The sequence below is a fragment of the Podarcis cretensis genome (assembly GCF_951804945.1).
Source record: "Podarcis cretensis genome assembly, chromosome: 8".
NCBI classification, from domain to species: domain Eukaryota; kingdom Metazoa; phylum Chordata; class Lepidosauria; order Squamata; family Lacertidae; genus Podarcis; species Podarcis cretensis.
In genome coordinates, this window is record NC_137177.1 from 926284 (window position 1) to 940165 (window position 13882).

A 13882-nucleotide genomic window follows, 5' to 3' on the forward strand; every position below is an offset into this window, starting at 1 on the left:
CAGGGGGTCCCCCAAAGAAGACCCCCATGGGTGCTGCTGCAATGCTTTGCAGAGGGAGAGAGACGGGGGAGCTGGGAGCGCCCGGCTGGCCCAGGGTTCAAAGGAGCTGGGCTGGATTCCGAGAGAGGACTGGGAATAAAGGGGGCCAGGTCCCCCAGAGCCAAAGACCCTTCCTCCCCATCCCTTCCTGCAAGGGGGGGGGCTCCGCAAATGCTGCCTCGGAGGCGCCTTTGGGGGTCCGGTGAGTCTCTTCTCTTCCCGCTTAGGGTGCATTGAGGAGAAGGGGGGGGGGGTTCAGCCGCGCAATAAAGTATTTGAGGGGGGCCAGCCACCCCACACTTGAGGGGCATTGCCATTCATGTGATTGATAATGCGGGATGGGGCTTGCCAGCCTCCCCCCGTATTTTTTTTTCCATTTGGCGCTTGTGCCAGGAGGGTCCCAGCCAGGGGTGTGTGCATGGGGGCGGGCTGTGCATTTCCTGCAGGGGGGACCCCCGAGTCAGGGAGCAGAGGGTCCTGGCCCCCTTCTTCTCTGCCAAACCAGGGAGGGGGCGCGTTTGCAGGAGCTCTGCCACTCTCCTCTTCCTTCGCCGGGGGGTCTTTGAGTCAGGGAGAAAAGGGCAAAGAAACCCCCTTCAGATGAAAGAGAGCCAGACATTTCGACACGAAATACAGTGGTACCTCGGGTTAAGAACTTAAGTCGTTCCGGAGGTCCGTTCTTAACCTGACACTGTTCTTAACCTGAAGCACCACTTTAGCTCATGGGGACTGCCGCCGGAGATGGATTTCTGTTCTCATCCTGAAGCAAAGTTCTTAAACTGAAGCACTATTTCTGGGTCAGCGGAGTCTGTAACCTGAAGCGTACGTAACCTGAGATACCACTGTATCGTTCTTTTCCAAACGTTTTCACAATAACCTTCAGATCAAATACAGTGGTGCCTCAGGTCGCATACGCTTCAGGTTACGGACACTTCAGCTTACAGAACCCACTAACCCGAGGGAGTATTTCTGGAACGAATGAAGTACTTAACCCGAGGTACCACTGGATATGCAAAGCAGGCCAAGCCGACCTGCAGAAAGAGCAGGAGCCAGGCTGCGGGAAGAGGGAGGCAGAGTTGGTCCTCTGGACGCCCCCGGGGGGCGAGGGGGGCGAGGGGGGCTCCGGGGCCCGGACCCTGCCTGCTGCTCCCCCCGGGCCCGATCCTGCAGGCTCTCGGCCCAGCGCCTCCCCCCGAAGCTCGGCCCCCGTCCGCCTCGCCCGGCTCGCCAAGGGTTAAGGGGCGCCGAGCTGGCTTCCTAGAGAGGACAGGGAAGGAAGGGAAGGCGGGCCGCTCCGCCCCCCTCTGACGTCCCTTCCGGCCTGCCGGGCTCTGGTGGGGCTCCTCTCGGGGGAAGCCTGCGGAACTCCCCGCCCCGGGAAGGGGCCAAGGCGGGCCGGGCGGAGGGCGGAGGCGGCTCCGGAAAGCAAAGTCCCATCCAATGGGAAACTGCGTCGCTTGTCCTTTTGTGCAGCCCCGACGCTGATGGAGCTCCGGACTTGGCGGGTCTCAGCTGATTCTGTTTCCTCTTCAGCTGAGAAAAGGCTCTTTCTCCGGCGCCAAAGGGGCATTCTCGGAATTGCTTCTCCCTTAGGGAGTCTGCCAGCTGTCTCTCCCCTGGTGCTGCTGCTGCTGCTTCTTCCTCCTGCTGCTCTCCCAATATTTCCCAGCTTCTCCCCTCTGCAGCCTCTGAACTATGACCTTCTGCAAACCACGGTTGTAAATCTATACTGTCCTCCTCTTCTCGGGAAGGTTCAGGAGGAGGGAAGGGGGTCTCCAGCATTCCTCTTGGGTCCAGTCCCGGACACCACCTGGAGCCTGTTGGAGAAAAGGTGGGATAGAAATGCCATTAGTAAAAGAGGGAACCCAGTTGAGAAGCCAACCGCTGCATTTGGGCCCAGTTTCCGAGGCGTCCTCCAGGACAGTTCCACCCAGAGGGCCTTGCCACCTTCCCCTCGGATCCAGAGCAGGAAGTCCCCAAGGGACGGTGGCTGGAGCTAGACATGGGCCCTGCTGCTCACCAAGCCACCCAAGCAGATATGGCTGGGTTGGGGTGAAGCTCTGGACTATGAAGTGGGGTTGGGAGGGACCCCCACTGTTGCCCTGGCTCCAGATTACACTCACTTGTCACTCACAGTTATGACTTATCCCTCCCCCTTTCCCCCCCATACAGCTTGGAGTCTGAGCTGTGGTGCAATCCAGTCCTGGTTCCTAGCAAGACTCAGCCACGCTTCCTCAGGAAACATTATTCTCCTCTTCATCTTACAATAGAATAGTGTGTTTGATTCATACGATTTTCTGCACCTCGCATTAGTACCCACAGAACTTGGCAGAGGACCAAGGGGCTCCTTCCGATCTCTTGGAGACTTCCGGAGAGCCCAGATGGATGAGCAAGACTCAGCTGGCCCTGAAGCAGGAAGAGGCCATGCCATGGAAACTGGGAGCAGTGAGGGATTCCGGGAGAACTCCGTGCAGAAGATCCTGGATGAGGAGGACACCCCTTGCTCAGAGGTGCAGAGCCAGCAGCTCAGTCAGTTCTGCTTCCAGGAGGCCAAAGGACCCCGAGAGGTTTGCAACCAACTCTACCACCTTGACCATCAGTGGCTGAAGCCAGAAAGGCACACGAAAGCTCAGATGCTGGACCTGGTGATCTTGGAGCAGTTCCTGGCTGTCCTTCCTCTGGAGATGGAGATCTGGGTGAGGGAATGCGGAGCGGAGACCAGTTCCCAGGCGGTGGCTCTGGCCGAAGGTTTCCTCCTGAGTCAGGCAGAGGAGAGGAAGCAGGCAGAGCAGCAGGTGAGAGAGACTTTCCTCTGGATACTCCCAAGGGGCTCCAAAGAGGAGGGAGAGTATTCCCAAATCATTTCCTAATGGCCCATCCTTTTTTGGAAAGCATCTAGGAACAGATCTTCTTCTTCTTCTTCTTCTTCTTCTTCTTCTTCTTCTTCTTCTTCTTCTTCTTCTTCATATTATTATTATTATTAATCCTACACCCATGTGCCTTCCAGCACATAGAAAAGCATAAGAAGACATCAGATGTCTTCTAAAAGTTATGCATTTTCTTATCTCCTTCTCGCCTGATGGGAGGGCATTCCCCAGGGTGGGGGCCACTGTGGAGAAGGTCTTCTGCCTGGTTCCCTGTCACTTCACTTATCAGAGAGGGAATCAGCAGAAGACCCTCGGAACTGGACCTCAGTTCATGGAGACGCTCCTTTGGGTATAGTGGGCCTTTGAGCCCGTTTAGGGCTTTAAGGTTCAGCACCAACACTTTGAATTGTGCTGGGAAACGTTCTGGGAGCCAGTGAAGATCCTTGAGGACCAATGTTTCATGGTCCTGGCAGCCAACCCCAGACACCAGCCTAGCAGAAGCAGGAAGCAGCTTTCACCTCTGTCCCCCGAAAGCGCTTGCCTCTGCCATTCCTTTTCTAACCCTTCTCCCCATTCTCTGTTTTGAATCCTTGTTGATCTTTCAGAGGAAGGATCTTTGGGCAGAAATGGGTCTTGATTCTTCTGAGGCAGAGAAGACTCCGTTGGACGCCAGAGTGAGGCCTCTGGGTAAGGAGGAAGGAGTGTTTTCTCCCCCGTTTTGTCACATTCTCTTGGTTTCGAAACTAATCTGTGAGTTCTTTGCATCTTTGGGGGGAAGACACCTGGAGCCCAGAGCTCGGGGGGGGGGGGAGATGTATTTTTGCACAACTATTACAGTGGTACCTCGGGTTACATATGCTTCAGGTTACAGATTCCGCTAACCCAGAAATAGTGCTTCAGGTTAAGAACTTTGCTTCAGGATGAGAACAGAATTTGTGCTCCGGCGGCACGGCAGCAGCAGGAGGCCCCATTAGCTAAACTGGTGCTTCAGGTTAAGAATAGTTTCAGGTTAAGAATGGACCTCCGGAACGATTTAAGTACTTAACCCGAGATACCACTGTATATGAAATGGGTACAAATGTCCAAATGTGCTCAGCAGGGGAGACATTTACGATAGTAATTTGATTAGTTTACAATTGCAGTCCAATAATTGCCTCCTTATAACAATGTGACATTACAATACAGTTACTAATACCAATCTTTAAAATATCAAATTACCGTATTTTTCGCCCCATAGGGCGCACGGGCCCATAGGGCGCACCTAGTTTTTTTTGGGGGGGGGAATAAAGGGGGGATTATTATTCCCCCCCCCCAGGTGTGGGGCTGGGGCGGGGGAAGCCTGAGCTTCCCCCATCCCCAGCCGCCAGAACAGGCTACTATTCGCAAGCCTAGGGACCCTGCGGGAAGTTGCGCCCGAAGGCTCCGGGATGCAGGCATCTCTCTTCGGGATGCAGGCAACTCCGCAAACCAGGTCGGGGAACAGCGGGATGGCAGCGCTCCGCCTCCCCGTTGTCCCCCAAGCTTGTGGGGCTGCCCGATATCTGCTGTGCGGTGCGCCCCAGGCTTCGGGATGCAGGCTGCTATCCGCAAGCCTTGGGAGCCCGAAGGGAACTCCCGCGGAGCTCCCAAGACTTCTGGATAGCTTCCTGAAGCTGGAGAGTGAGAGGGGTCCATGTGCACCGACGCCTCTCACTCTCCAGGTTCAGCGAAATCCTGCATTCACCCCATAGGACGCACACACATTTCCCCTTCATTTTTGCGTCCTATAGGGCGAAAAATACGGTATATAATATAGGTGGCCCCCTGCATGCTAAAACCAATGGTTTGATGATTTTCTTGATTTCTGTATTACAAAATCTTATAAATTTCAATTACACTCCTGTCAAGATAACAATCCTTTATACAACAACTGCAGTATTAATGACTTCCATTTGTATTGAAACATCAAATAATATATAAAACTACAAGTGAGGCACTCCAGCGATATCCTTACTCTTCCCGTGTGTGGTAATCTTTCTGTTCGTGATGTTTTTTCCTGTCCTTGTAAAATGTTTTATCTTTTCCTGGTTGTTGCTGTTCTCCATCATTCCTTGGGCGGAGCTAATATCCCATTGTGGTTTCAGAAATTCTCCATCGCTCTGTCCTGTGCTTCGTTGTTTGGCAACTTTAACAGCAGCTGCAAAAATCACACTATCCCAATAAATAATCAGTTTTTGCCATTTTTCTTCTCCGCCTGGGAAAGAGAGGGATCTGTCAGAATTCCAAATGACTCAGTAATGAACCTTATCAGCTCCTGCACAATTCTCAGATTCCTTACATCCCTCTGTCTGGCCTAAGATAAATGCGCATTTATCCAATTAAATTAAATTAAATTCCAAGTCCTTTTAGCATTATTCAGTTTAATCTGTAACTAATAAAGGATGGGGAAGAGTCAGCTCTAATTTTCCATCGTAAACATTTTGGAAAATAGAGCTTCCCTCCCTTTTTCCTTTTTCCCCCATGCACAGTTCCATTTGATGTTATATTCCATATCTGCAGTCCAGTTTCATCCCTGCTCACCTGTACATATATATTTTCTAATAGTATTCAATCGCAAGCTACCAATTCATTAGTGTAGAGAAGAAAACTTTATATAAAGAAGCCATAGGCTCCCCTCCCCCCACCCACTGTCTGTTGCAGCAAATGAAGTTTATTCTCAAATTCAAACCTTAAAGACCTTGCAGCTGGTTTAATTCCACAGTTTATGATCTCATCTCTTCCAGCAACGCCTGTACATTAGTCCAAATTGAGCTCTAATTGACAGGAGAACCTCTGCTTCTTAATGGCAGCAAAGGGAGGTTTTCGGAAGGCGAAGGGATTTTCCCCTCAGCGCCTCCCTCCATCCCGCAATCCATGCCGGAGCCGGAGCCAGATACTGAGACAAACTGGGAGTGAAGCCCGTTCCCCCCTGTCCCTGGGGGCAACTTGCAAGGAGAATTACCCTCAGTCATCCTTGTTTTTCCATTGCCAACGATCTCCCGCTGCCTCCATTAAAGCAGAGCGGAACCGGAAGCTAGCAGGGGAGACTTTGAGGAAGCCCCACCTGTACTTAGAGATGCACTGTTTCACCTCCGAGAGAAGCAGGCGCTCACGGTTTCCACTTACCTTGGTCTCTCCCAGGTGACGGAATGATGCCACCAAGACCTGCTCCTTCATCTTTTCATGGTGGTGGAGGGGAGGCAGCAGCTGTGGACCCAGATCAGGTAGGGGGAAGGAGCCTTGTGGGGAAGGACTGCTTGGATGCAGAGGAATGGTGGGAGGAGCCAGAGAAGAGGGAGCCGACTGGGAGGAGGAGGAGGAGGAGGAGGAGGAGGTGTCTGAAGCTGGAGAGGGAGCAGAGGGAGTCTGGGGCAGAGAGCAGCCCAGACTCCGAGGCAGAAGCTGCAGCAGGAGAGAGGGATGAGGAAGGCAGAGAGGGGTCTGGCCGCTGTAGAAAACAACAGAGCCAAGGGAATGTTCTCTAAGAGGACAGCCTTTTTCCTGTTCTGTTAGGGTCCAGTGTGCTTTGAAGATGTGGCTGTCCATTTCACAGACAAGGAGTGGGCGTTGCTGGATCCTGACCAGAGAGCTCTGCATCAGGAGGTCATGGAGGAGAATCGTGGGATGTGGGACTCTCTCGGTAAGGCTCCCTATTGGATCATCCTATCTGTTTTGTAATGCATATATCTATGTGACGAACCTCTGATATTTTGATGGGGCTCAACAGCGCCACCCACAGCACCTGGGATGTTAACACTCCCACAGCAAACCTTGGAGGGATGGCTATTGATGGTTTTCCCTGTGAATATTCTTCCTCCAGTTCTGTCGTTTAAGACCACGATCAGGCTGTCTGAACTGCCCAGGCCTTCTTAAATGTAGGATTCAGAGTGATTTGAGGTGTTGAAGTAGCTTCAGTCAAGTTTCCTGCTTTTGCTCTTGCTTCTGTCTCTCTCTGGTTGACCAAAGAGTCGCTTGACATTGGAGATGGCACAGATTCCACAACTGAACCAAACAAACTCCATCCTAAAACAGAGCCATAATTTGGGGCTGCACTTCTTCCCGAGACTCTAATCTGTTTGCCTCTTAGTTTCAGGTGGTGATGAATTGGAAATGAAGAATAAGGGAGACCACAACAAAATCCACACAGTGGAGGAGCCATATCAGGATTCAGACTGTGGAGAGGGCTTCAGTCAGAGCTCCCATTCCACTTCCCATCAAAGAAATCCGCTTGAGAAGAAACCCTATCAGTGCTTGGAATGTGGAAAGAGCTTCACCAGGAAACAGAGTTTCGCTGTCCATCAAAGAATTCATACAAAAGAGAAACCCTATCACTGCTTGGAGTGTGGAAAGAGCTTCAGTCACAGCCACAACCTCACTTCCCATCGTAGAATTCATGCAGGAGAGAAACCATATCACTGCGTGGAATGTGGAAAGAGCTTCAGTCACAGCTCCCATCTCACTGCACATCAAAGGATTCATACAGGGGAGAAACCCTATCACTGCTTAGAGTGTGGAAAGAGCTTCAATCAGAGCTCCCATCTCACTGCACATCAAAGGATTCATACAGGGGAGAAACCCTATCACTGCTTAGAGTGTGGAAAGAGCTTCAATCAGAGCGCTAAGCTCACTTCCCATCAAAGGATTCATACAGGGGAGAAACCCTATCAGTGCTTGGAATGTGGAAAGAGCTTCAGTCAGAGGACCCATCTCACTTCCCATCAAAGGATTCATACAGGGGAGAAACCTTATCAGTGCTTGGAGTGTGGAAAGAGCTTCACCAGGAAAGAAATTCTCACTTCCCATCAAAGAATTCATACAGGAGAAAACCCCTTTCAGTGCCTGGAATGTGGAAAGAGATTCATTAACAGCTCCACACTCACTTCCCATCAAAGAATTCATACAGGGGAGAAACCCTTCAAGTGCTTGGAATGTGGAAAGAGCTTCACCTGGAAAATAAGTTTCACTTCCCATCAAAGAATTCATACAGGAGAAAACCCCTTTCAGTGCCTGGAATGTGGAAAGAGCTTCACCAGGAAAGTAGGTCTCAGTGCCCATCAAAAATTACACACAGCAGAGAAGTCAGATCAGTGTTAGGAATGTGGAAAGAGCTTCAGACAAAAAGGAAATCTCATTTCATCAAAGAATACATACAGGGGAGGATTCAAATCAGTGCCAAGTGTGTGATTGGAAGGAGTTTTGAAAGTCTGGTCTCATTTTTAAAGCTCTTTTTAAAAAAATTGGAGCTTTTAGAAAGAGGTTTTCGATTGGGCTTTGGGATGATGTACTGCCCCCCTGTTGGCCTACAACTAGACCCTGCCATATGACCCATCGTGTTGAAGGCCCGCCAGGTCCCGTTCACCTTTAAAACCCCGCATTGATGAGGAATTAGACCGGCTCATGGAGCAAGGAGTGTTCTAGCCTAATGCCCCCGAGAAACCCCAATCATCACACCCGTCAAGCCCAATGGCTCAGTCCACATCTGCGCAGACTACAAATGTACCATAAACAAGGCCCTTACGGCTCATGCATCCCCGGTGCCAATGGTCAGCCATGTCCTTGCCACCCTGGTGGGGTCTAAGATTTTTGGCAAGCTGGCCGTGGCCCAGGCCTATCAGCAGTTGTCAGTGGACGAGGCCACTACAGAGGCACAGACAATTGTAACGCACAGGGGCCCGTTCCGTGTCAAGGGGCTGAAATTTAGCGTCAGCGTGGCCCCAGGCATATTCCAAAATCCAATGGACTCTCTCCTCAAGGAATACCTGGCGTCACACTCTTCTTCGATGATGTGTTGATCACCGGGGCCACATTGGGGGAGTTTGGGGACACACTCCACACTGTCCTGCACTGTTTCCAGATGGCCAGCCTCAAGGTGAAGCACGAAAAGTGTCTGCTAGGAGTACAACAGGTGGTTTTTCTAGGATTTACAGTAGATGCAGACAGAGTCCACCTGATCGGGGACAAGGTGTGAACTATTTGTGACGCCCCTACACTTAAGGGTAAGGCGGAACTCCAAGCCTTCTTGGGACTATTGAAATTTTACCATGCCTTCTTACCCCACAAGGCAGCAGTAGCGGAGCCCCTAGACAGACTGTTAGATAAGCAGGCCCCGTGGGTGTGGGGGCAGTGCCATGAGGCTGCGTTCCAAGCAGTCAAAGATCTGCTCGTCTTGAACCCAGTCCTGGCGCACTTTGATGAGAGGTTGCCAGTGGTGCTGGCATGCGACACCTCGCCCTATGGTGTCGGTGCCGTACTAGAGCACCAACATCCGGATGGAAGAGAGGTGCCGGTGGCTTACTTTTCCCAGACCCTCTCCACAGCCAAGAGGAACTATCCGCAAATAGACAAAGAGGGCCTGGCAATTGTGAAGGGAGTAAAGAAATTTCACGATTTCTTGTATGGGCGCCCCTTTACCGTCGTGACCGACCACAAGTCGCTGCTTGGCCTATTCACACCCGAGAGGCAGACCCCTCCAATACTGTCACCCTGCGTCCTCAGGTGGTTGATTTTCCTCACCGGCTACTAGTATACACGGTCCACCAGCCTGGGAAGGAAATGGGCCACGCGGACGCCCTCAGCAGACTGCCACTACCTGAGACTGGACCTGACCCCGCACCCGCACATGAGGTCATGAGCCTGGAACAGTTTCCTGACCGCCTCATTCAGGTGCTGGAAGTAGCACGCCACTCCATGAAGGACAGGGTCATCTCCCGGGTCCTGGACTGGGTGTGGCGGGGATGGCCCAGTAGCAACCCTGGGCCGGAATTTGCGGGCTATACAACCCGCAAACACAAGTGGTCAGCCCACAAGGGGTGCCTGTTACGGGGAAGCAGGGTGGTCGTTCCCCAGCCTCTGTGCCAAAAGGTCCTCACAGCCCTACATGAAACACACCCAGGGGTAATGAGGCCCTTAAGCTATGTGTGGTGGCCAGGAATTGATGGGGAGATCGAGGCCTGGGATAAATACTGCCAGACCTGAAAGGAGTCCTGCCCAGATCCCCCAAGGGCCCCCATCCAACCCTGAATCAGCCAATCATAGAATCATAGAATCATAGAGTTGGAAGAGACCACAAGGGCCACCGAGTCCAACCCCCTGCCAAGCAGGAAACACCATCAGAGCACTCCTGACATATGGTTGTCAAGCCTCTGCTTAAAGACCTCCAAAGAAGGAGACTCCACCACACTCCTTGGCAGCAAATTCCACTGTCAAACAGCTCTTACGGTCAGGAAGATCTTCCTAATGTTTAGGTGGAATCTTCTTTCTTGTAGTTTGGATCCATTGCTCCGTGTCCGCTTCTCTGGAGCAGCAGAAAACAACCTTTCTCCCTCCTCTATGTGACATCCTTTTATATATTGGAACATGGCTATCATATCACCCCTTAACCTCCTCTTTCCCAGGCTAAACATGCCCAGCTCCCTTAGCCGTTCCTCATAAGGCATCGTTTCCAGGCCTTTGACCATTTTGGTTGCCCTCCTCTGGACACGTTCCAGTTTGTCAGTGTCCTTCTTGAACTGTGGTGCCCAGAACTGGACACAGTACTCCAGGTGAGGTCTGACCAGAGCAGAATACAGTGGCACTATTACTTCCCTTGATCTAGATGCTATACTCCTAATCTAGATGCTATACTCCTAATCAGACGGGACTAATTGTGTAAATAATGTATTGTCAGGGGCTCAGGAGCAGAAGCACAGGGAAGAGGGGAGATGGAGAGCGAAGGGGAAGAATCTGAGGGCAGCGTAGGAGAAGATGACAGTGGCCCGAGAGATTCCATGAGCCTCTCCAGCGAATTGGAAGATTCACGGAAGGGGGCGCCAGTGGCCAGGGCAAGGGGATTCCCAAGGGGGACACTCCAGGAGCAAGGGGCCAGCAGGGACTCCCAGAGTAGCAGTTGGAAATCAGGACCAGCTTCCCCACCAGAGCATAGTGGGGGGGAAGAGTCCCAGGTATCGAGGGCAGAGGATTCCACACCAGGGAGAGGAGAGGAGTCAGGGCTGACCACGCCTCCATCGGAGAGCCAGACAACGGAGAGGACGTCAGATCCGGGCAGTATCCCGGAAGAGGGAAGCAGTGACAGAAGCAGTGTGACGGTCAGGAGGAAGGTCACTGGGTTGGCGCGAGAGGCAAGTTCAAATGTACAGGAGCGCGGGACAGCAGAGAATGAGGATTGGGAACCGGGTCCTAAAGCCCGCCGGAGGGAGGGGGAGGAGTCAGGCGACTCAGCGTCGGAAGAGTCCACAAAGGGGAAAGCCCCGGCGGGCAGGAGGACCCAGAGGAGGAGAGAGCAGCGTAAAAGGTGGAGCAGGGCTAGGATCTTAAACTGGTGTCAGAGGGGAGGAGATTCAGACGGGACTTCGCCGGTCTAGGGTTTAAGACGTAGGGCTGCGCGCTGCGGCTTTGGAATGGAAGTTGAACTTCAATAAAGACTTTTGTACATAACGACGATCGGGCGTTGGTCCTCTGTGAGCTGGGACCTGGAGGCAGCTCTGACATGTATATAACAGCCTGAGGTTTGGGGTGCAATTAAATCACTGTTTTACAAGCTGCAATAAAGAGCATGAAGTCACTACAGGACTCCTGAGTAGATTTCAGAGAATCTAATGCACCTTTGGTTGGGATTGTCCAGCAAGGAGATTGGAGATGGTTGCCAGTCAAAGGGTAGTTTAAGACACGGGGGGGGGGGGGGGAGAGAGAGAGAGAGAGAGCTCCTTGTGAAAGGGGGGGCAGTTTTGGGAGGCATTCCAGCTGTGGCATTGGCAGCCAGATGAGGAATCCTGGAAGAGAACACTCCAGGCTCATCTAGTCCACCCCTGCAATCCAGGAACCCCGGTTCTTAGTCCCGCCAGCTCCCTTGAACTGGGCACCTCAGATGCCTGGAGCAGCGCCCCGTTGGAGAGCAGCCTTGGGTCGCCTCTGGAGCTGGCCGGACCTTTTGGACGGCTGTTTCCATCCCCCCTGCCTTCTGCTGGCAGGCCCGGTTGGGAGTTGTGGTCCAAAGCCCATTGAGGGGAGGTTGTTTTCAAGTTGGAACTATGTTTTGACCCCTTGCCCAAAGGAGATGCCACAAAGTGTGTGTGTGTCGGGTGTCTTTTCAGTGCTCTCTTGACCCGGGAGCCCAATCCCTCTGCCCCACGCCTAGAAAAGGGGGTCCTTCCTGCTAAATGTAAAGCATACGCCACTATTGAGAAAATATTTATTCCAAGGTGCTAAAATACCACAAGTAACTGAGCAACAAAATATTAATTTTACGTGATATCCTATGTCTAACTATGTGCACTGTTACACTGTTATATTTCTATGCAAACATCCTTGAGAAACGTGACATCCAAGTCCCTTTCAGGTTCACATGGACACACGCATCTGGGAGGGAGAATAGCAGGTTAATATTTACCACTTTAAATTGTGCGGAGAAAAGGATTGCAAAGTAGCCACCTTTGCAATCTTATCTCCGAAGGGGGGAACTGTAGCAGGAACCCCCCCACCCCAATCATTCTGTTTGTACAAACTTCACACACACTCACACTCACACACTACATACGCTATGCTTCTGTTATAAATTCATAGAAAATCAACCATACATTGGATTTGCACTGTTCCACTTTTACTTTTGGGACGCAGGTGTCGCTGTGGGTTAAAGCCTCAGCGCCTAGGGCTTGCCGATCGAAAGGTCGGCGGTTCGAATCCCTGCGGCGGGGTGCGCTCCCGCTGCTCGGTCCCAGCGCCTGCCAACCTAGCAGTTCGAAAGCACCTCCGGGTGCAAGTAGATAAATAGGGACCGCTTACCAGCGGGAAGGTAAACGGTGTTTCCGTGTGCGGCTCTGGCTCTGGCCAGAGCAGCGATGTCACGCTGGCCATGTGACCCGGAAGTGTCTCCGGACAGCGCTGGCCCCTGGCCTCTTAAGTGAGATGGGCGCACAACCCCAGAGTCTGTCAAGACTGGCCCGTACGGGCAGGGGTACCTTTACCTTTACCTTTTACTTTACTCCATGAAGGAAGGACTACAAAATGGGGAAGGTTTGATACAGGGCAGCCATAATCCCTTCAGCATCCCAGCACATACACAGGTGCCCTGCCCAGTTGCTATGCCAACCCTGATGGTCCCATACAGAAGACAATCAAGATCACAAAGAACCTGCATATGGGAGTGGATTCAGCATGGACTGAAACAAAGGACACTGATCAGATCTTCCCTCAGGGGGCAGGAAACTGCAAACTCCCCTTTGTCTCCTGGAAGTTCCTGGAAGTGACTCATGGGGAGGGGGAAAGGAGGAACCAGCCAGGTGACAAGACAGTCAGGTTACCACCAACTCCTCCCTCAACCCCTCCTTTCTGTAATGTATGCATGATGTTTCTGGGGGTGGGCTAGACCTAGAGGAGGGGAATTTCAAAAGTTTTTATAAGGTCTTGCACACCATTATTCTGGGTCTTTCCTCTCACCTGCAAGTGAGGGGAGCACCCTGTCGCGACAGTCTTTCTTCAATAAAGACCAAGCCTACAGGCTGCTGATTTGCTCCAATTTACTCTGGTTGGTGTCTTTACTTTTTGTCCAAGGGAGCCCTCAGATTTTTCCGGTAACAGAAGGAATACATTCTTCTTGCTCTTGAGATGTCCAGAAATCTCTTCTCCTGATGCTGAACAACTCAGGCCTGCTGTGATGGGTTTCCTTGTCCCCTTGCCACTCAAAAATTCCATTCAACTGCCCCTTTCCTGATTGTTGGGTTTAATTACTTCTTTTAAGGGAAAGATGTTACGCTGCATCTCTGAGACACTGCACTTACTGCTGCTTTTTTCTGTTCTGGGTCTGAATAAAACTTAATCTTGCTTTTTGTGTGGTCTTTTGCTGCTGCTTGGTATACAACGGACGCTTATTTCTTTAGTTGTCCGTGGCATTTCCATCCAGGTGCCAGAGGCCTGGTTCTCCCCCGCAGCCCCCCCAGCCAGAGAGAGGGGCTCCTCCTCCTCCG

The 13882-nt window shown here is 51.9% G+C and overlaps 1 protein-coding gene across 2 annotated transcripts; it reads left to right on the plus strand.

Moving 5' to 3' along the window:
* The first annotated feature begins 1599 nt into the window (after positions 1 to 1599).
* LOC307221183 (uncharacterized protein) lies at positions 1600 to 11292 on the plus strand. 2 transcript variants are annotated; one of them, XM_079985540.1, is made up of 5 exons: positions 1600 to 2834; positions 3512 to 3593; positions 6066 to 6148; positions 6438 to 6564; positions 7018 to 11292. In XM_079985540.1, the coding sequence occupies exons 1-5, from the start codon at positions 2421 to 2423 to the stop codon at positions 8016 to 8018; spliced, it is 1707 nt and encodes a 568-aa protein (XP_079841666.1). In that variant the 5' UTR covers positions 1600 to 2420; the 3' UTR covers positions 8019 to 11292. The 2 variants fall into 2 exon arrangements, with proteins under 2 accessions (XP_079841666.1, XP_079841665.1); XM_079985539.1 differs by having other exon boundaries at positions 7012 to 11291.
* Positions 11293 to 13882: the final 2590 nt, after the last annotated feature.

Bases quoted from the DNA above. Each gene is read 5' to 3' on its own strand.
- LOC307221183 (XM_079985539.1), top strand. From the start codon at position 2,421: ATGGATGAGCAAGACTCAGCTGGCCCTGAAGCAGGAAGAGGCCATGCC. The intron at 3,594-6,065 runs GTAAGGAGGAAG...GGTCTCTCCCAG, and splicing joins CGCCAGAGTGAGGCCTCTGG to GTGACGGAATGATGCCACCA. The intron at 6,565-7,011 runs GTAAGGCTCCCT...TTTGCCTCTTAG, and splicing joins TGGGATGTGGGACTCTCTCG to TTTCAGGTGGTGATGAATTG.